The sequence below is a fragment of the Biomphalaria glabrata genome, chromosome 2 (genome assembly GCF_947242115.1).
Source record: "Biomphalaria glabrata chromosome 2, xgBioGlab47.1, whole genome shotgun sequence".
In the NCBI taxonomy this organism is placed as follows: domain Eukaryota; kingdom Metazoa; phylum Mollusca; class Gastropoda; family Planorbidae; genus Biomphalaria; species Biomphalaria glabrata.
In genome coordinates, this window is record NC_074712.1 from 6,962,165 (window position 1) to 6,985,678 (window position 23,514).

General features: G+C 33.9%; 1 protein-coding gene across 1 annotated transcript; it reads left to right on the forward strand.

Moving 5' to 3' along the window:
- Window positions 1-4,064: 4,064 nt before the first annotated feature.
- Window positions 4,065-22,938, forward strand: LOC106057784 (uncharacterized). Its single transcript, XM_056018898.1, has 7 exons — window positions 4,065-4,086; window positions 9,416-9,565; window positions 12,581-12,766; window positions 16,425-17,242; window positions 19,007-19,302; window positions 20,310-20,529; window positions 22,420-22,938. Exons 1-7 carry the CDS (start codon window positions 4,069-4,071, stop codon window positions 22,586-22,588), a joined length of 1,857 nt encoding a protein of 618 aa, XP_055874873.1. The 5' UTR covers window positions 4,065-4,068; the 3' UTR covers window positions 22,589-22,938.
- Window positions 22,939-23,514: the final 576 nt, after the last annotated feature.

Consider the following 23,514-nt stretch of genomic DNA (forward strand, 5'->3'; position numbering starts at 1 on the left):
CTAGTGGGTTTGAGAGTCTACTTACACCGTCAACTTCCGTTGGACCGAATGGATCTGCGCTCACTGAAAAATCTAGTATCTCTGATAGATGCTCTGAAAATACAAGTTCCTCTTCCAACGATGACATTAATGACAAACCTGACTGGACTGAAAAGCAATCTTACAAAACAAACATGATAGATGCATCACTTTATAAACAATTAGAAGAGCTCATTGCTGATAACAGGATATGGAACTCTCTAGACAGAAATCCAATTTTATTTTTAGAGTTCTTCAAAACAAAAGATGAAAGTTTTCCAAGACACGAAAACGTCACTACGACACCTAGACATAAATACAGTTGTCCATTTAGATGCCTTAAAGGTGGCTTTAATCATAATTTTAACTACGAAACTGGTCAAGTAAGTCACTATTGTCGCTACTGCAAGTGTGAAAAACAAACATGCGAAGCTTACGACATGTGCTGTCCAGATGATTCTGAACCTTATCTTAACCAGTCCAAGAACTTGCTCAATCTAAATGAAAGTGTTAGCAACTTTACTTCAGGAAAAGAAAGATTCCGAATTAATTGCGAGCCTGGACAAACCATGATGATTAGATCCTGCCAGCCCAGAACAGAGTCCAACATGACAGTGGTTGAACTCTGTGAGTCAGACAGACTTATCAACGTAGAAACTGTGACGGCTGTTTTCGACAATGTTACCAAGGTAGCTTACCAAAATAAGTTCTGTGCCCAATGCAACAATGCTACACAGGTAGGTGATAATGTAAATAGAGTTGATTTGATTTCCTAGTTGTCAGAATCTCTACAAGGGCATACACGGACCATTGCGATTGAACTAACATAATATATAAAATACATAATGCATAAAATATAAAGACAATTTTGAAGAGCAATGTTGCTTGAAATATATTAAGCACTAATAAACCAAACTCTAATTATCCAAGAAAGAATAAATTTAATTACAATCCAAACTCTAATAATCCAAGAAAGAATAAATTTAATTACAATCCAAACTCTAATAATCCAAGAAAGAATAAATTCAATCAAAAGTCTAGCAAAATAAAAAAAAGATACCTTTTAAACGAGAAAAATGAAAAAAAAAATCACAAATTGAGTAAAAGAGAACCACATTTCAATCACAGACGTATTTCTCCATAATGCAAGGTTTACTTAGACTTAGACTTCGTTCCTCCCCCGCCGTTCGGCGCATTGTGCGGCAAGCTGTCTCCATAAAGATCTGTCACTGGCAATGTCTGAAGCCTCCTCCCACCTGGTGTCCACTGTTCTGAGGTCCTCCATGAAGGTGTGTCGCCAGGTAATACGAGGACGTCCCTGTTTGCGCTTTCCTCGTTTTGGCTTCCATGTTATCGCAACTCTTGGTGTGCGTAATTCATTTTGACGTAGAACATGTCTCGTTCAGTCTGGTTCATTGCTCTCCTCATTATGTAGTCGATGGCTAGGAGGAAAAGGAAGGGAGATAAAATGCACCCCTGTCTCACACCTGTCTCGATTGTAAAAAAAACTCTGTTGTTCCCTCTTCTGTTTTAATGCAGAAACTAGACTGATTGTAAAGGTGTCGTAGGATCTGGACGAATTTTTCTGGGATACCGTATTCTCTAACTATTTTCCATAGTGATTCTCGGTGGACACTATCAAACGCTTTTTTGAAGTCCACGAAACTGATCGTTAGCCGTTGTTGGTACTCAAGACTTTGTTCTATGATATTTCGTAAAACGAAAATCTGCTCTGTACATGATCTGCAAGGTTTATCTACCTACATCTATATAAAACGGACTTAATAATTAACAATTAATTGATTAACTAATTAGTTGTTTTTTTTTTTCATTTGTTGTCATGAACTATGTATAATTGTGCAAAATGTCAACTTGATCCGAGAATGGAAAGTGGAAGAAATAATGTGTAAAAGAATCCACCCAGACGGACAGACATTGTGAGTTCATATAAATTGGTTATTCAGATTCCCACAAGCATTAGTTTTTTTATTATTTTTTTGCTAAAATCCTTCGCAATTATTTCATTACATCGCCCCTACATTTCTCTTAGACCGGAACTAAACTAAAAAAATAAACAGAGCACATTAATAAGAATAATACTATCGATGAAAATACCCTTATAATGTTTTCCTACTGTGGTTGTTACTGTTGTTGTGGTTGTAATTTTTTTTTTACAAAATATAGATGGCATTTTTTTCAAATCGATAAAATGTGTTTCCCATTTTTGTTACTATATCTCTTATGTTGTAAAGAAACATGTAGGCGTGTGTATTGTTGCAGTTGGTTGTCGTTGACCTATAGCACCAAACTGCAGGTAACAACTAAACCACTGTAGGCTTGTTATATATTATGACACTTGAAAAAAACTTGCAACTAGCCTCTCTGTGAACTAAACTAAATAAGACTTGTATTACATGTGATGGCCTTGTTCAGGCTGCCTTAAGGTGAACTATAGATGACTGTTGAATTTCAATCAATTACTCTGCACGCGTTTGAGTTTTATTGTTCGGGTGTATTCAATGTAGTTGATCAACAATACAGAATAAACAAGACGATGGATTTAACGAGTAAAGAGATGTGGTCAACACTGATGATTAATTCATAAGATATTTATTCCAAGAAAAGGCCACAGTAAAAGTCTCTGTCAACTAAACACGTCTTTACCCTAGAGAATTCTATCGCTAACTGATTTCCAGTCTCTAACCCAAAATATTCCAAGCGTCACTGGTCCCGTTCAATATAAGTCTTCTATATAGACAATATAGACAACTTAGCTTGAGATGAAATGAAATAAACTTATACATCTTAAGCAAATCGAACAATAAAAACACGTCATTACACTCTGCCATCCTTGGAGTCGACAGCGACTAACATTAAATTAAAATCTCTCTCTCTCTCTCTCTCTCTCTCTCTCTGTCTCTCTGTCTCTCTCTCTCTCTCTCTCTGTTTCTACAACTAACAATATAACTTCATATTTATATCATCGTCTCGGAAACACACACACACACACACAACCCAATAACAATAATTGACATATGTTGATTGTATTCTAGCTAATCGAAGCCAAGCTGATTGTAAAGTGTAATACTCCTATGTTTATCTACATGGCCACAAATTTTAACCAGCTGCTTAATTTAGCTTTGAAACCTAATTCCTCATGCAATGTGAGTCAAGCCTGGGATGGCAACTTGGAAACTTTGGCGTGTACGTACAACGAAGGGTAAGAACTTTCGATGCTAAAATAAAAAAACAAACAAATAAAAGCGTTTTAATGTAAATATTTATACATATAAGCATAGATAGATTGATTGATTGATAGATGGATGGATGGATGGATGGATGGATGTTAGCGAAAAGGCCTTGGCTATGTTTTATCACGCTCACATCTGCAATATTTTAAGTTTCAATATCACTGCCTGGTATGGCAATCTGAGCATTAAAAATAAAAATAAACTTAATAGAATCCTAAATGCTGCTGGCAAAATCATTGGCAAAAAACAAACCCCATTTGGGCAGTTGTTTGAGACAAACATCTATAAAAAAGCTAACAAGATCCTCGAAATAAAGAATCACTCTTTGTGACAGGATTTTGTGATTTTACCATCACAAAAGAGATACAAGACACCGATAGCAAAGACATACAGACACAAACACTCTTTTGTTCCCCTGGCAATCAAATCATTAAATAAGAACAATCTGGTATAAACTTTGTCACATGTAAATTATGAGTGATTCTGGTGTGAATGTACACTTTGGTTTCTTATAGTTATAATGTTTTTTGTTTGGTGTAATGCACAAATTGTAAGACAAATTTCCTTACGGATAATAAAGATTATTATTATTATTATTATTATTATTATTAGATAGATAGATAGATAGATAGATAGACAGATAGATAGATAGATAGATAGATAGATAGATAGATAGATAGATAGATAGATAGATAGATAGATAGATAGATAGATAGATAGATAGATAGATAGACGTACATTCACTCATATTGTTCTCTCTCTCTCTCTTTCTCTCTCTAATCTCAACAGAAGTGATGCAATGAAAAATACTGTAGCGGTAAGTTATGTCCACATCATTGTTACACTTCACAAATAGATTATACCATGCTGTTTGTAGCTTTGTCCTATTTGTCCATCATTTCTTATTATGCTTTGAAGTTTTACTTACTATTGAAGGTAGGTTGATTATATCCCTTAGAACATCACAAATCTCTGTGAAGGACAGATCGCCATCAAAAAACAAAATGTTTGGACTGAAATAAGGGGCTGATTGTTCTGAAAGTGTAAAACCTAACCTGAGGATGATACATTTACTGTGGGTTATCAATTTAAGATGCCACTTAAATATTTTCTCTAAATGGCCGTAAAAGGCACACACAAAAAATTAGATACTGCCCTTTTCTCTGGCATCCCACAACGCTGAGCAGTGGTAGATCGAGATTTGCTTTTTCGCCACTGCTAATAGTTCTGCTTAATTATTTATGTTTTTTATATGAGTGTGTATGGCTACAAGTCTTTAGCCTAGAATAATACCTCAGGTAATCCCAGACGTTTTGTTCATTTTTTTTTATATCAACACTTCTCCGAACTTTGGTGTCAGAAGTGAAAAGACATCTCATTTTGTTATAATCTATTTACTGTTTTCCAAAAGTTTCTAGGTTAATAAAAAAAAAGTCTGATAAGCCATTTTTATTTAGAAATGAAGTTAAGAAAACCTTTAGGGGGAAAAATGGGATTGAATTTGAATTTCTAATTCTCCCAATTGCCATGGACGACAAAATATAAAAAATCTAGCCTTTATAACTGGAGCAAAGGACACCTAAGCCATTTTAAAGATCGAAACCACAGCGTTTACATTTACCGTAATTTATTTCGTAATTTCTACCATCTATATCTTTAGACATCCGAATTTTTTGTGTGTAAAGCAGTGGCGTAGCTATGGATTCGGGGGCCTAGAGGGCTTGACCTTTCTAGGTGCCACGGCGTTTTTGACGTTCGACATCCTGACAAGAGATAATGGCGTTATATTTAATGAAAAAATTATTTAGGACACTCTGTTAAACTAGAAACGCTACACTTAATAACTATAAACAACGCCAACACTATAACGCCAGATTCATGAGTCCATTTATTTACACACCCTCACAGTACGAGATTACACACAACACTATGTATGAACTTTCTTACCAAGGGGAATAACTTTACATATTAATAACAAACACATACACATAAACATAATGTCAACACACTCATTTGACGGCCCTGGTGGATTTTCAAATTGGGCCCCCCTCTCCCACACCATAGCTGCTCCACTGGTGGAAAGTATAAAACAATTATTCCTTCCACTTAATCACTTATGTTGCTGTATGATGCATTGAGAAAGTAGACTAGTTTTTATCTTCTTCCAGACACACCCCCCCTCCAACTTTAGGTCCACCTTAAACATAAGAAATTAGAGCATAACCTACTCAGCGTGCAAAAACAAAGAAGACGCAATATATCAAAGTAATTTTTAAAACAAGATTACAAAGACAGTTTGTGTAAACATAAATTCAGATTCTTCGGACATCAAAGGGTCCATCCATGTGTCCATCCATCCAGGGATCCATTCATCCATGGGTCCATCCATCTATGGAATGTTCGGTTGTTTTAGGTAGAAATTTAGGTTTTAATATTTTCAGCATGAAAAGCCTACAAAGTACAAACTATCAACAACCATAAATCCTAACTCCTACCATACAAAATAGACGTGCATCGGTTGAAAGTGTTGCAGATAAAATTGCTTAGTTTGGCCGTCTGAAAATGTTTAATTACCATTATTAGATTGTTAATATTCATAACTCTTTAATGAAGACATGGCCTATGTGCTAGCGCGAATAGATTGAATTTGATTTTATGGCATCAGTGCGAATATGTTTAAGTGTCATAGCTTCTGTGAATTTGAATCGAAGGAAATCACGCTATATTAATTTAAGTTATTTGCTGATTAAGGAAGGCTTTTGATTCGTTGCAAAATGTTGGGCCTTGATTTTTATTTTTCTGTTTTATTTGGGGCCACCCTATTCACTTCGCCTAGGGCATCCAATTACCTAAGGCCGGCCTTAACCAAAACAAAGAACAGTATCAATTTAAGACCATACAAGGAACACTATTACATTTATGTACAAACTAAGAACAGTATTTAATTTATTACCAAATCAAAGAACAATTACTGTCACATCTAGCATATTAGGGTAAAGCTGTTGACGATGCCATCCTAAATATTTTAAATTGTGTCTACAAACATCTGGACTTACCGAACACTAATGTAAGATTGTTCTTTATTGATTTCTCATCAGCTTTTAACACTATACAACTTCATTTACTTATTGAAAAAATGAAAGCGTTGAACATTAGTCCATGTGTAATACTATGGGCTAATGAATTTTTGACCCAGAGACCTCAGAGGGTTAGGGTAAACAATGTAATATCAAATGCACGCATAGTTAACACAGAGGCGCCCCAGGGGGCTGTGACATCGCCATTGTTGTTTATTTTGTACACCAATGATTTTCAATCCGATAGTCCTTTTTGCTCCTTCACAAAATTCGCTGATGATGCGGCTTTTCTTGCCCTGCTATCAGAAAGATCAGATGTAATTGAGTATTTCGTATTTCAGAGAAATAGAACACATTGAAAAATACTGTAAAGATAATTTTTTATTATTAAATTTAAAAAAAAAACAACAACAAAGAAATGATAATCGATTTTCGTAGGGAAAAGAAGGAAAATGATAAGCCCTATTGTTTCTGTAGCTGGAGAGACTATTGAAATAGTGCAAACTTTTAAATACCTTAGTACTATCCTAGACAATAAACTAAATTTTACTGCAAATACTGATTATATCAGCAAAAAATGGCAGCAAAGATTACGATTACTGAAAAAACTGTCCTCATTTAATGTTAGCGAAAAGGCCTTGGCTATGTTTTATCACGCTCACATCTGCAATATTATAAGTTTTAGTATCACTGCCTGGTACGCAATCTGAGCATAAAAATAAAAATAAACTTTATAAAATCCTAAATGCTGCTGGTAAAGTCATTGGCAAAAAACAAAACCCATTTGGGCAGCTGTTTAAGACAAACATCTTTAAAAAAGCTAAAAAGATTCTAGAAATAAAAAATCACCCTTTGTGTCAGGATTTTGTGATTTTATTATCACAAAGGAGATACAAGACACCGATAGCAAAGACAAACAGACACAAACACTCTTTTGTTTCCCTGGCAATCAAATCATCAAACAGAAACATTCTGAAATAAACTTTTCACATGTAAATTATGAGTTAGTCTGGTGTGAATGTACTTTTTGGTTTCTTATAGTTATGTTTTTTGTTTGGTGTAATGCACAAATTGTAAGACAAATTTCCATACGGACAGTAAAGATTATTATTATTATGTTAAAAATGAACGAGGAGTCATTCTCTGGCGCAGCAAGGGTCGAGTTTCGTTAAAGGGAAACAAAGTTCAATGTAGTCCCATTATCAATTTCCACTGAGGAATTTTCTGATGATGTGGCAGGTCTGCAGTAGTACCGCCCACTGACAGGCAACGAGAATGTTCCTAGGAATGCCAAGGGCCTTGAAGGTATCTGTGAGATCGGTTGTTATTGTCCCCTCGGTTGATATAACAATAGAGTATATTGTTGTTTTAGATAACTTCCATAAACACTTAATCTCCAAGCCTAGGTTCCCATATTTTCGTTGTTTTTCTATATCAAATTTTCTTAAATTATAAGACAGTGGTACGGAGATATCAATAATGGTAGCGGCTTTTTTCTTTTTTATCGATGAGAAGCAGATCAGGGCGATTAAAATCTACCGTTTTGTCGGTCAAGATAGGCCTGTCCCAGTACAGCAAATGATCAGTAGACTTGAGAACCTCTTGTGTTGAGTATTTGTAATAAGGAGGAGTATCCTTACCGATCAAAATATGTGTCAAAGCCAAGTGCTGGTGTATTAGCTTTGCAATTTGGTTATGGCGACTTAGGTAGGCAGATTCCGATAGGGCTGAGCATCCTGCCATAATGTGTTCAATTGACTCACCCACATTTCCACATTTTCGGTATTTGTCGACAACATTGAGTTTCAGGATATGCTTCTCGTAATTTTTTGTCCTAATTACTCTGTCCTGTATTGCTGTAACAAAACCTTCAGTTTCAGGGTAGAGATGACCTGCTTTGAGCCATGCTAAGGAAGCATCCTTATCAATGTTGCTTCCATCTAATAAAAATGGGAATTTTCCGTGGAGGTTTTTTTCTTCCCATTCGCGAATCTCACGCCCTACGTCGTCCAAACCGACATTGACATTAACATTGTTTAGGTTCAGAGGGGTTGCTTCGGAGTCATATTTGCGTAGAATGGAAACTAATTGATTGCTGGAGGCGAGCAGTTTTGATCGTATTTTTAAAACTTGAATCATACACAATTCAAAGATGTTCTGCAATCCACGACCCCCATCCTTCCTGGGCAGGTATAACCTTACCGTGGAGGACTTGGGGTGTAGGCATCGAAATTTGGTTAGTAATTTTCTAGTAAGTCTATCAATGTCATGTAGGTCGATGTCAGTTCATTTGATCACACCGAACGTGTAAAGGAGCACTTGGGACGGCCCAGCTGTTTATTGCAGTGATGAGGTTACTGCCAGACAGTTTGGTGTTGAGGATTTTATTAACTCTTTGCTTATATTTACCAAGAAAGTCCTCTTTTAATTTCTTGTTTTATCTTGGCATTCTGGTTTATTCCAAGATATTTATAAAGAGAGGCAGAGTTCAATTCCTCGATGCCTTCAAATGCAATGTTGGTGTTCGTTGCCTTGTCCTTTTTTAATGCTTATGATGCCACACTTATCCAGGCCAAAAGACATACAGATATCGCCACTAAAGCATTTTACCGTTTTGATTAAGATGTGTAACTTTTGCTCGGTTTCTGCATATGGCTTTATTATTATTATTATTATTATTATTATGTTAGAAAAGAGCGAGTATTCATTCTCTGGCGAAGCCAGGGTCGAGTTTCGTTAAAGGGAAACAAAATTCATAGTAGTCGCTATATCAGTTTCCACCGAGGAATTTTCTGGTGATGTGGCAGGTCTGCAGAAGTACCGCTTTTTGACAGGCCACGAGAATGTTCCCAGGAATGCCAAGGGCCGTAAATGTATTTGTGAGGTCAGTTGTTATTATCCCCTCGGTTGATATAACACTGGGGTATATTGTTGTTATTATTATGATGATGATGATTATTACAGGGTCAGGGTTTTGGGAAGCTACTGCCTGAAAGTTACCGACTCTGAAAATATGTTCTTAATGATAAAATTTAACCTGTAGCTCATAATTTTTATATTCATTGATAGTTGCTACCTACTGGATTATTGGGAACTCTACCAAAAGAGTCCCTTACATCTTTTCTTCTCAATTTCGACTCGGACTCCATACAAGATTCTAGAGACCATATTGTTTTTTATCACGCCAGTTGCACTTCCGGTGAATGGCCGAGTCCTGATGTAAGTAAATGGAATTGTTTTTACAACTTTATATAAAATAGTCCCTAAAAGTTCTGTGCGCTCTGTTGGTCTACGTATACACGCATTATTAGCAGACGACAATGTCTCTATCAAGGGATTCAAATAGCAAATGGGTCTCTGAAGGGAAATCTACGCCAACGATTGTCGATGTGAATAAATTCAACACATTTCCTTCTTTGCACCCTGGCAGTGTACGTTTTAAAAAAATATATATATAAAAAATATTAACTTTTTTTTTTGTTTTGTTTTCGTTTAAGAACATGTTTGTCTACATTTTGCCGCGTGCTGTTTCATGTCTGCAGTTGCGTTTTTTTTTTTTTTTTATTGGGCTTGAAACTGACAACATTGTCAAAAATTGAACAAAATGAAACCAAATGAAAATGTTAGTAATAACACATTTATATAAATTATTTTCAAATAAAACTAGTTGATTTAGACACATAGACTATCCTAGTATTATAATTAATTAACAGATTTAACACCTGTAGTATATTCTTTTTAAATTATTATTTTTTATCGTACACTCCCAGTGTACTCAGCAGGATATGCCACTGTAGGAATCAATTACTGATATATAAATCAACTGACATCAAAACTTGATTTTAGAACATAGATTTGTTTGTTTTAATTAATAATATTATATATTGATGATATATAGTATATATCTCCTTATAATTGCAAATTATTGAACTAATTATGATGATTATAAGATTATAATTTGAAGAAAAAAAAACGATAATATAATATTTTTTGATATAGTAAATATTTTTTTGTTTTATTTTACTTTTCAGTTCTCCTAGGCTATAGTATTTCAACTGATTGCTTAGAATAATATTTGTTACATTTGCAAATTATAATATCATAGATGTGAAAAAAATATTATAATAGTAATTATATGTATTTATATTATTTTATTTAGGGTCTTAAAGAAATATCATCAGTTTACAAAGTCATCATTAAGAATCAAGATGAAAACCTGATTTCTGATAGTAAATGAATGAATTAGTAAAAAAAAAATGATTCAATTTCAGTGACATTAGAATCATATTATTTTTTATTAGGTTCTTGTGTTATATCACAATATATTATGTATACCTCTAAGACACCATTATTTATTGTGTATAATTATTTTTATAATTTATTCACTCATGTAGGCCTATAGCTAATTAACACAAGGAAATTGAGTCTATAGACTTTATCAAAGCTGACAAACTCGAAATATAACAAATGATGACTGTAACCCAATAAAAAGAATTAGAAAAAAAGTGGAATTTATGATTATTACATAACTAAGCATACAGTGGATGCTCTGTGTGTTTGATTCAACTGCACCACACATTTTAAAATCTTTGTTTATCGACATGATCTTTGACTATCTCACTACCCTTTTATTATTTGTTGTTGTAAAAAAAATATACCTGCATAGTACTGGCCAGTATCGAATAATGTTGTAGATTTCATGCTTTTTTTTTTTTTTTTTGGGGGGGGGTATAATTTTATAGTAAATAAAGCATTAAAACATGTACTATTTAGCAGTAAAATGCTTAATTTTTGTGTTTTTCAATGTTATAACTAATCTGTTTTAACATAAAGATTGTAAAAAAAAAATTTTTTTTTCATACAATATTCCTCAAAAAAAATTTGTAATTTCTTAACTATAGTACAAAAGCAAAGTATTGGTCTGCCTGGTGGGGAAGGAGGGTGATTCATCTATCGCTCCAACCCTCTGGTACAACCCTCTTTCATTTTATAATTGTAATTTCTAAAAATAAACTAGAAAGTTAAAAGGGGGGGGGGGAAATCGATACGTAAATCGGCCAACGTACTAAAGGTGGGGGGCGGGGGGGGGGGCGATACAATCCAAAAATAGTTGAAAATATCATAATTAGTATATAGTAATTAGTATATATTCTTAACGTAAGTAAAGAATTCATATATAAATTATGTGATTTCTCTACTAAAATTCGTCCGCCCCACATTGGGGGGGGGGGGGGGGTAGTCGGCCGAATGGGTGGGGGCGATCGCCCCTACAGTCTCCCCCCCCCCTTTGGATCCGCCAGTGATCCCTAGTTTGTCGACAATTGGATGATGCTTGGAAACATTTTCTTCTTCTTCTTCTTCGTTCTCATTTTACATGTCGGAGGGTTCAGATCAGAAATCCTAGATCTGAGATGAACTGCGCAGTGATTTCCAGATCAGGCAGTTATCGTATAGTTTTTCTTCTATAGGTTGGCTTTAGGGCCAGAGTCTTGTTCAGACCTTTTGATATAGTATGCAGCTTCGAAGGACGTGGTAAGCATTCCCTGGTTAAGCTCTACAAAGGGCAGGTTTCGCTAGTCCCGACGTTTAGTTTCCGGAACATATGTTCTCTCATTCTGTTGTGTCCTGTTTTGAGTTGAAAAATAATGAGTTGGTCATGTGGTTATAATAGGCGCCCTTTTTCTTGTAATTCTTATTTATTCTACACTCTATAATTTTCATCATTTCTTCTGGATTGGGAGGAATTTTCAGTTGTTTGTTCATTTTTTCATCTTTGGCCAGCATGTGTGCACTGTGTGTATTGAAGAACGATTTCCTTGCTGTTCATTTTACAAGAGCTGTCCAGAGTTGCTTTCTCTAGGGAGAATATGAGTTTTTTCGGGCTTTGAAGGACTGTTTTGGTATCGGTCAGTAAGCTAATTGGCTGTTTGGTGTACATGGGTAGTTTATTAGTGTGGTAACTGCTAGTTCCAGTGCTTGCCTTTCTGCTCTTTGGCTTTCTGAGAGATCACCAGTTGCAATAGACGTTTCCAGTCTTTCTCCATTTCCTGCGTGAGGTTTAGTCTAGGAAGTAGATTATCTTCAACAATGAAGGAGCATTCGAAACTTGTAAACCATTTTTAAAACAAACATTTTTTGTATAAAGCATAATTATCAGTAACATTTACATTACAATTGCAAATTTCATCCATAATTTATTAATTTTTGTTTTGCATGTGTTTGTGTGTGTGTCAGAGACGCTGTCTACCATTACATTGTTCCCTTGGAAAACTTCTCATCAACGCAAGTTGCAGTTCGGCACTGCAGCAAATCAACGGACTGGAATATAAACTAAGTCTCTGGCTGACTCCTGCCAGAGGGTCAACACTAGTGAAGTTACATTTGCCTTGTCGTCATTTGAGAGAATCTGTCGTTAGAAAGGTGAGAGTCGCTATCATTTTGTTGACTAGGAAGTCTCTTTTTTTACATTTAATTAAATTCAATCAACTATGATATACAGTGGAAGCGATTTTTCGGTCCGAATAAATGGCATGTCGGATAAACGGGTGGTCCAATAACCCGGATTCCACTATATTTGCAACAATTCTAATATTTCTGATTTAGAATGCTTGACATATTTTTTACTATAGATTTGAAAGAAATTTTTATTATCTCCCCCCCCCCTTTCTCTCTCTCTCTCCCTCCCTCCCTCTCTCTCTCTCTCTCATTCTCTTTCCTCTTTAATTAATCCTTACCACCTTTTTCTTTTTTCTTTCATTCAGTCACTTCTACTTTGTCGTTTGATGGTTTTTATAGAACGCAACAATCAAGCTCAACGCATTTCATTTTATTTTATAGAACGCAACAATCAAGCTAATAGCATTTCATTTTATTTTATATAACGCCACAATCAAGCTAATAGCATTTCATTTTATTTTATATAACGCAACAATCAAGCTAATAGCATTTCATTTTATTCTATATAACGCAACAATCAAGCTAATGGCATTTCATTTTCTTTTATATAACGCAACATCAAGCTAATAGCATTTCATTTTATTCTATATAACGCAACAATCAAGCTAATAGCATTTCATTTTCTTTTATATAACGCAACATCAAGCTAATAGCATTTCATTTTCTTTTATATAACGCAACAATCAAGCTAATAGCATTTCATTTTATTCTATATAACGCAACAATCAAGCTAATAGCATTTCATTTTATTTTATATAACGCCACAATCAAGCTAATAGCATTTCATTTTATTTTATATAACGCAACAATCAAGCTAATAGCATTTCATTTTATTTTATATAACGCAACAATCAAGCTAATAGCATTTCATTTTATTTTATATAACGCAACAATCAAGCTAATAGCATTTCATTTTATTTTATATAACGCAACAATCAAGCTAATAGCATTTCATTTTATTCTATATAACGCAACATCAAGCTAATGGCATTTCATTTTCTTTTATAGAACGCAACAATCAAGCTAATAGCATTTCATTTTATTCTATATAACGCAACATCAAGCTAATGGCATTTCATTTTCTTTTATATAACGCAACAATCAAGCTAATGGCATTTCATTTTCTTTTATATAACGCAACAATCAAGCTAATGGCATTTCATTTTCTTTTATATAACGCAACATCAAGCTAATAGCATTTCATTTTATTCTATATAACGCAACAATCAAGCTAATGGCATTTCATTTTCTTTTATATAACGCAACAATCAAGCTAATAGCATTTCATTTTATTCTATATAACGCAACATCAAGCTAATGGCATTTCATTTTCTTTTATATAACGCAACAATCAAGCTAATGGCATTTCATTTTCTTTTATATAACGCAACATCAAGCTAATAGCATTTCATTTTCTTTTATATAACGCAACAATCAAGCTAATGGCATTTCATTTTCTTTTATATAACGCAACATCAAGCTAATAGCATTTCATTTTATTCTATATAACGCAACAATCAAGCTAATAGCATTTCATTTTCTTTTATATAACGCAACATCAAGCTAATAGCATTTCATTTTATTCTATATAACGCAACAATCAAGCTAATAGCATTTCATTTTCTTTTATATAACGCAACATCAAGCTAATAGCATTTCATTTTCTTTTATATAACGCAACAATCAAGCTAATAGCATTTCATTTTCTTTTATATAACGCAACAATCAAGCCAATGGCATTTCATTTTATTCTATATAACGCAACATCAAGCTAATAGCATTTCATTTTCTTTTATATAACGCAACAATCAAGCTAATGGCATTTCATTTTATTCTATATAACGCAACAATCAAGCTAATAGCATTTCATTTTCTTTTATATAACGCAACAATCAAGCAATGGCATTTCATTTTATTCTATATAACGCAACAATCAAGCTAATAGCATTTCATTTTCTTTTATATAACGCAACATCAAGCTAATAGCATTTCATTTTTTTTTATATAACGCAACAATCAAGCTAATAGCATTTCATTTTCTTTTATATAACGCAACAATCAAGCCAATGGCATTTCATTTTATTCTATATAACGCAAAATCAAGCTAATAGCATTTCATTTTCTTTTATATAACGCAACAATCAAGCTAATAGCATTTCATTTTCTTTTATATAACGCAACAATCAAGCCAATGGCATTTCATTTTATTCTATATAACGCAACATCAAGCTAATAGCATTTCATTTTCTTTTATATAACGCAACAATCAAGCTAATAGCATTTCATTTTATTCTATATAACGCAACATCAAGCTAATAGCATTTCATTTTCTTTTATATAACGCAACAATCAAGCTAATGGCATTTCATTTTCTTTTATATAACGCAACAATCAAGCTAATGGCATTTCATTTTCTTTTATATAACGCAACATCAAGCTAATGGCATTTCATTTTCTTTTATATAACGCAACAATCAAGCTAATAGCATTTCATTTTCTTTTATATAACGCAACAATCAAGCCAATGGCATTTCATTTTATTCTATATAACGCAACATCAAGCTAATAGCATTTCATTTTCTTTTATATAACGTAACAATCAAGCTAATAGCATTTCATTTTCTTTTATATAACGCCACAATCAAGCCAATGGCATTTCATTTTTTTTTTATATAACGCCACAATCAAGCCAATGGCATTTCATTTTATTTTATATAACGCAACAATCAAGCTTTTCTCCCATTCACTTTCCGTTTTAATTTTTCTTTCTTTTCTTTCTTTCTGTTTATTTTGTTTTCTCTTTTTGTTCTTTCATTTTTTTTCTTATCTCTCTTTTCTCCCTCTCTCTTTTTATTTTCCGTTCTTGCTGGTCTAATTATTAAAAACGAAATCATTCAAAACAAATATGCTTGAAAAATTGTCAGTATCCACATTATGGATGGCTGCCTGGTCGTGCGGTTTGCGCGCTGGACTGTAGTTTGGATTTATCGAGGGTCCCGGGTTCAAACCCTGCCCGTTCCCATCCCCCGTTGTCCCCTGCGGGAGGTTTGGACTAGGAAGTAAACTATCTTCAACTCTGAAGGAACATCAAAAAAATGTAAAACATTTACAAAACATTTTATTTATTCTATAAAAACAGCAACCTCTTTTGATGACCTTTCTCAGCAGTTCGCCTTTTAATTGTCGTTTAATTTGCTATTATTTTGCTACCATTGAATTCATTTATAAAATGATTATATTATTTAGACTTCCTACTGAAATACATTCGTTTAATTTTTACAAATATACTTCTTGTTTTTTTAAATGTTACTGTAAATAATATTGTTAATTAGGTGTCATATATATCTTTTTTTTCTATTAATTATCATTCATACTTACTTAAAGACTTTTTATATCAGGAATGGGTTACGTAATTATTCTTGGTTATAAACTGTTAATTACACACATAAATGTTAAATTGCCATAGTGTCGTCTGCTCATTATATCGTCTGCATATCTTCCGCTGATCTTAGTTTTCTTTTACGAAATAAAACATTATTTTATCCTGATTTCTGAGAGACCGATACTTGCAAACAACTAATCCAAGACTTGCGTTATTTATTCTATGATTTCATTCATTCAGTTTCAGGAATGGCTCAAAACGGTAAATGTCGAGTACCACATCACAGCAGACGTCTTCAATTTCACGTCTCGTTTACAAGATGCTTTGTTGCGCCATTCTTTCCCATGTTTCATAAGACTTGATGCCAGGCTGCAGGGTCCAGTGAACGTCTCAAGAGATGAGTTTGAAACTTTAGTTCTGGATAACTGGGTAAATAGACAAATAACTTTGAAAGAAAGACGAAGATTAACTTTTGCCTTACAAACCTTGGAGGCCACGTCTAGGAAGTCAGACTTTGTATTGATGAAAGATAGCAGTCCTTCAGGGTTTGAAAGTACCTATACAAACAGTAAAAACTACACAAATCAGTTTGATGAAGACCTACTAATAGAAATGAACAATTTACTTCGATGTGGCCATGTAGTTTTCAACAAATCAGAATACGAACTAAATATATTGGACAATCCTTTGCCTTCAGACTTTAAAGTGACAATAGATCTCAAAGTCATAAAAGTGACACTTTCAGAGCCTCGAGATCTAAACTACCTTCTCATTGAGGAGAGCGGAGAATTAAAAGTGTGTTGGGAGACTTTGGAGACAAAACTGAAGGAGATTGAAGACGCTGAAGACACTTTGAGACAGAGGAGACTGGATGTCCCTGATGGTACGCTCTACATCGTCAGCGTATCTTGTTCAGTGGTGTCACTGGTCTGCCTTGTAGTAACTATTATGACTTACCTCATACATCCCATTTTGCGAACGTTTGCAGGCAAGAACAACATGATGCTGTCACTCAGTCTTCTGTTGGCGCAGACATCACTTCTAGCAGCTTTTTACATGTAAGTGCCCTAAACTGTTATACCTCAAAACACATGATAATTTCCTATTTAAATAGAACTTACGATCTAAATATTCGCTTTAAAATATAAGACAGAAACTTAAAGAGCAATCATGAAAATTGCTTGGGGTAAATTAAATCTGATAAACTTATTCAGGCATTTGTAAAGGTCTGCACACAGAAATGTGCACTGTATATGTGATGAGCATTTATTCACATTTTCTGAAGTAATTGCAGAATAGGGAAATTATTAGTATAATTTTCAGTTCGCAAATATACTTTTTTATAATTGAAAGTAGGTTTTAAAAAAGGTTAATTTAAAAATAATTTTATCATTATTTTTGTATACTGTGAAACATCTAGCTCAAAGTTCGTTTGCAAGTCTACGCAATCTAAGCCATTCAAACTTCTGTTTAGAATATCATTCTTATCATTAACTTTAAGGTTTCTACTCCTCCATGCATGCAAGATCCAGTACATTTTAAAAAAGGCTTACAATGTGTCCTCAATTTTTTTTCATCCAGCATTTTCTTCTGCTTTCCCTACTTTGTATATTCTAAGTCTAGGAATCATCTGTTACGTCCTGTCAGAACACCTAGACTTCGTTTGCAAAATGGTTTACATCTTTTGGGATGTTCCTTCAGAGCTGAAGATAATTTACTTCTTAGTTGAAACCTCATGCAGGACGACAGGGGATGGCAGCGGGCAGAATATGAACCCAGGACCTTCGAGACGACCGAAGGACAGTCCAGCGCGCATACCGCACGACCAGGCAGCCAACTAGTTACACGCGTAACTCTATAGAAAAAAAGTTCTCCTGTTAAGAAATATACGTTCCACTTGCTGCTTGACAAACTACGTTGCATTTAGTAAGATCGTAAGTCCAACGATTTTTTTTGTGACATGGGCTCTCACATTTTTTAAATTCTTTTTTCTGATTGATTCAGGGAATATCCAAGTTTCAGAATCATAAACTTTTTCTTTGACGTTTTCATACACAGAAATAAAACGTTCTAATAGTAGTCACTGTCAGGGTTGTGTTAAAGCCTTAGCTCGTTTGCCCGGGACCCTGACATTCAACATGCACCTTCGTGCTTTCAATAAACAGTCAACGAGATACTAACAATATAACTGTTAAATGAGATGAATAGACTTAATGATGACAAAGTGATGAAGTAATATCCTCGTAGTTACACGTTTTACAACATAATTGTTATATTACTTCAATAATCATCTCTCCACTTTGCTGTCCCACTACGTAGCACATTAATGTTCACAATCACAACACAACACACTGCTGACTCGACTCTAGTATGATAAGTATCTAGTGTAGACTTGGAATCCCATACTAACTCCCTGTAGAGACAAAAGTAAAGACAAACTAAAAAGGTCTAGTATACTATGGCATCGAAACAACTGCGAAATGCAGTCATGCCTTAGATATTCACCCTAAACAGGGGAACACAGAAGAATCTCAACAAACGTTACACCAGCATAACAAAACCACTCCATAAACTTACAAGCAAGGCAACAAAGAAAGTGCGTTCAAAAATTGTGCACTTAATAAACATTGGTGCTAGAGTACCATAACCTACGCACCGACAGTCACTAATTCTAAACAAGTGAAAATGTAACGATTTCTTAATAATTTTGACAATACAAAAACATTTCTGACTCACTCCGACACAATGAACTATTAGCTCTGATAGTTTATGGACTAACTCAACTTAACTCTGTGATAAAAAAACAACAACTTATATTTCAGTGAGTACAAAGGAGATATTTGCACTTGTCTGGGCATTTCGACTCACTTCCTGTGGCTGTGGATGTTCACATGGACTTTCATCTGTAGCCTGGACATGTTCCTGGTGTTCACTGCCAAGACTCGAAGTTCTTGCTGTCAAGATGATTACAAGTCCTTCACCAAGCGATGTCTCTTCTCCGTATCTTTTCCAGCAACTGTGGTTTCTGCGGTAGTGGTTGTTACTTACTTTCAAAGTGAAAGTCAAAGAATAGGATATGGATCTTCGAGATGCTTCCTTGATTCTTTCATCGTAAAGAGTAAGTCAGTCGTGTCTTTAACGTCTCAAGATTGTGTATGCTAGTTCTACAAATTTAATTTGATTTTTTAAAAAGATTTTAACTTGTACTATACTCTCATATTTTAACTCTACTTACAATCTTAGGTTTCTAGAGGTTAGCTCTTCGAATGTTACCTTTTTAGATGTTAGCTCTTCAGATTTGACTAGAGTAACACCTTTAGTAAAATCACTTAATTTACAAAGCCTTCATGAGAGAAGACTTAAAACTAAAGTAGCATTTATACATAAAACACTGAACCATAATCTTCAAATACAAAAAACAAAATCTTATAAAATACTCAGAAAGACACAAAGATAAAGGCACATTCTTCGTTCCATATGCTAGGACAAATTTGTACAAATGCGCCTTCTTCCCTTGTGCTATTAGAGCATAGAATGGGTTGCTTGAACCAGCCAGGAATACAATCGACTTGGCAGAATTTAAATTAAGTCATTGGTAACATGCATAACTAGACGCGTGATGAGTAGAAAGTAATCATCTTCTTTTTTGAAATAATGTCTATATAATATAAAATAAGATAAGATATGATGATCGGATGATATGTGTTATTTATTCGAATAATAGCTCTTCGGATGTTAGATGTTGTCTATCTAGATGTAAGCGTTTAGATTCTATCTTTTCAAATTTAGCTCTACAGATATTAGCTGTTATATTAATATTTTATTAGTCCTTTAAGTTATAGTTTATTACGCGTTAGTCTTTTAAATATTTTCAATCGATACCTACTAAAATGTCATCCTCTAAGATGTTAGCTGTTTTTTTTTCTTTGATGTAACATTTTTTTCTGTCTGTATTTGTATTTAAAGCTAACGCTCAATACATAAGTTTTTTTTTTCAAACAGTTAGGCAATTAAGGCAAAGCTTCATAAACAAAACTGTCTATATCTTTGCTTCATTATAACTTTAGTTGTTTTTTTCCCTGTCAGTAGACAAGGCATTGAAATGTATTGTTTATATGTTCCTAGTGGTGAGTTTTACAGGTCCTCTCGTCGCACTAGTCCTCTGTAATACAATCTTCTTCATCACTTCCGTTGTCAAGATACACAAAGTTCGACAACTGAAGTTATCTTACTTGAACAAGGAGGAACAGAGTAATCTCATCGTCTACGTGAAGTTGTCGGCCATGACAGGTGTCTTTTGGCTTCTAGCTACAGTAGCGCAAGCGTCTGGTGTCTATTATCTCAAGTAAGTATCAAGTAATATGTCCTAAGAAGGTATCAAGTATTATGTCCTAAGTAAGTATCAAGTATTATGTCCTAAGTAAGTATCAAGTATTATGTCCTAAGTAAGTATCAAGTATTATGTCCTAAGTAAGTATCAAGTATTATGTCCTAAGTAAGTATCAAGTATTATCTCAAGTAAGTATCAAGTAATATGTCCTAAGAAGGTATCAAGTATTATGTCCTAAGTAAGTATCAAGTATTATGTCATAAGTAAGTATCAAGTATTATGTCCTAAGTAAGTATCAAGTATTATGTCCTAAGTAAGTATCAAGTATTATGTCCTAAGTAAGAATCAAGTATTATGTCCTAAGTAAGTATCAAGTATTATGTCCTAAGAATGTATCAAGTATTATGTCCTAAGTAAGTATCAAGTATTATGTCCTAAGTAGGTATCAAGTATTATGTCCTAAGAAGGTATCAAGTATTATGTCCTAAGTATCAAGTATTATGTCCTAAGTAAGTATCAAGTATTATGTCCTAAGAAGGTATCAAGTATTATGTCCTAAGTAAGTATCAAGTATTATGTCCTAAGTAAGTATCAAGTAATATGTCCTAAGAAGGTATCAAGTATTATGTCCTAAGTAAGTATCAAGTATTATGTCCTAAGTAAGTATCAAGTATTATGTCCTAAGTAAGTATCAAGTATTATCTCAAGTAAGTATCAAGTAATATGTCCTAAGAAGGTATCAAGTATTATGTCCTAAGTAAGTATCAAGTATTATGTCCTAAGTAAGTATCAAGTATTATGTCCTAAGTAAGTATCAAGTATTATGTCCTAAGAAGGTATCAAGTATTATGTCCTAAGTAAGTATCAAGTATTATGTCCTAAGTAAGTATCAAGTATTATGTCCTAAGTAAGTATCAAGTATTATGTCCTAAGTAAGTATCAAGTATTATGTCCTAAGAGGGTATCAAGTATTATGTCCTAAGTAAGTATCAAGTATTATGTCCTAAGTAGGTATCAAGTATTATGTCCTAAGAAGGTATCAAGTATTATGTCCTAAGTAAGTATCAAGTATTATGTCCTAAGTAAGTATCAAGTATTATGTCCTAAGAAGGTATCAAGTATTATGTCCTAAGTAAGTATCAAGTATTATGTCCTAAGTAAGTATCAAGTATTATGTCCTAAGAAGGTATCAAGTATTATGTCCTAAGTAAGTATCAAGTATTATGTCCTAAGTAAGTATCAAGTATTGTGTCCTAAGTAAGAATCAAGTATTATGTCCTACGTAAGTATCAAGTATTATGTCCTAAGTAAGTATCAAGTATTATGTCCTAAGTAAGTATCAAGTATTATGTCCTAAGTAAGTATCAAGTATTATGTCCTAAGTAAGTATCAAGGCGGTTTATTTACATTTATAGGCATCAATATTGTAATATCACTGCCCTAATAAATAATATAAAGAACCATTTTGATTGTAAGTGGATTAACATTTATCTGACATTTGTTTATTCAATTTCATAAGTGAATGTTAATTTTTTTTCTAGTTTTAACATCTTATAAATCTTTGTCACTTGCATATTTGACATTTCTTTGCCTTATTGTGTCTGTAGTAGTAGTGGGAGATTGGTTAGTATTAGAGTCACTATGCTTTTTTATATAACTGAAAGTGGTTTATAGTGAGACAGTTGTACACATGTATGGTTTGTGGATCTACAATAACTTAATAATCATTCAGAAAATCTCAAAAACTTGATAAAGATATTTCGTTTAATAATGAAAGAAAAGCATTTTTTTAAACAGACATTAAATTTTTGTAGAAAAGGGATGCAACTCTATTAATGTTTTCATCATTCTTTATTAAATTAGTTATGGTTCTTATTTTATTATTTCCGTTGCGTTTATTCCCAGGTTCATCGTCGAGCCAATCAACGGCCTCCAAGGTGTTTACATCTTCATGTCTTACGTCTGCAACAGACGTGTGCTCAGGTTGTATCGCGGCACTGATGACGTCAAGACTGTGACAACAAATACTTCGTCTGCTACTTCAAAGGAAGTGGACAATAAAATGTTTATCTGACGGTTTGGTTATGTTATGTTGACATCATTCAGAATATACAAATAATACATATATAATCAAGCGTTTGTAATGTGGTGTGCTGACATTAAGCAATGAAGTAAATAACCTTAAACTATTAATAAAATATGTATAATTTCGTATTTCAAATATTGCTAAATATAATATGTTTTTTTTTTATGACATACTAGTCAACCGGCGTACGCATACGCCTCTATTTTTCAGGCCGGCCTTAGATGACCGCAGTGGGCTCCGCATTTATGAGACCGCAGTGGGCCCCGCACTTTCATAGGACCTGCGCTAATTCTAGGTGATTAAATTATTAAATTAAACCATTGTATAACTTATAACAGATTTCCCGCGGCTTCCTGTCGATTTACCAGGAGTTCTCCTGAAATTGCAAAATATACGAAAAAGTCCTGGAAATATCCGAAAATTATTAAAATCTTTAGAAAACTCACACAAATCTCCTGAAATATATTGACAAAAAATGTCATATTTGGGTGTCATTCAATATGGAAAATGCCAATCCTACGCGCGATAAAAAAAACGGCATTATCCCGTAATTTGGAATCTGGTGAAAGAAGCTTCTCGCGCCTCAAACTAATGAAGAATTACATGAGGTCAACAATTCTCGTAGATTGATTGCAACATTTGGTAATTCTTGCTATTGAGCGTGATCTATGTTGGAAATAGAATTTTTATGATATACTGTATGACTTCGCTACACGCACGGCTCGTAAAGTAATTCTGTATCTAGTAAAGAATGAATAAAATGCAAAGACGAATTTATTTTCTAATACAAACTCCTAAATTTCACTTATTATTCGTGTCCCTACCCAAATTTGGCCCCGCGAAATCCTTTTCGCATAGGGCCTTACAACGGTTGAGTCCGGCCCAGCTTTTTAGTGACGGGTGAACACAGAGTA

Coding starts and splice junctions, on each gene's coding strand:
- LOC106057784 (XM_056018898.1), top strand. Junction 9,566..12,580: donor GTGAATGGCCGAGTCCTGAT/GTAAGTAAATGG, acceptor TGTGTGTGTCAG/AGACGCTGTCTACCATTACA. Junction 17,243..19,006: donor CTTCTAGCAGCTTTTTACAT/GTAAGTGCCCTA, acceptor CTTATATTTCAG/TGAGTACAAAGGAGATATTT.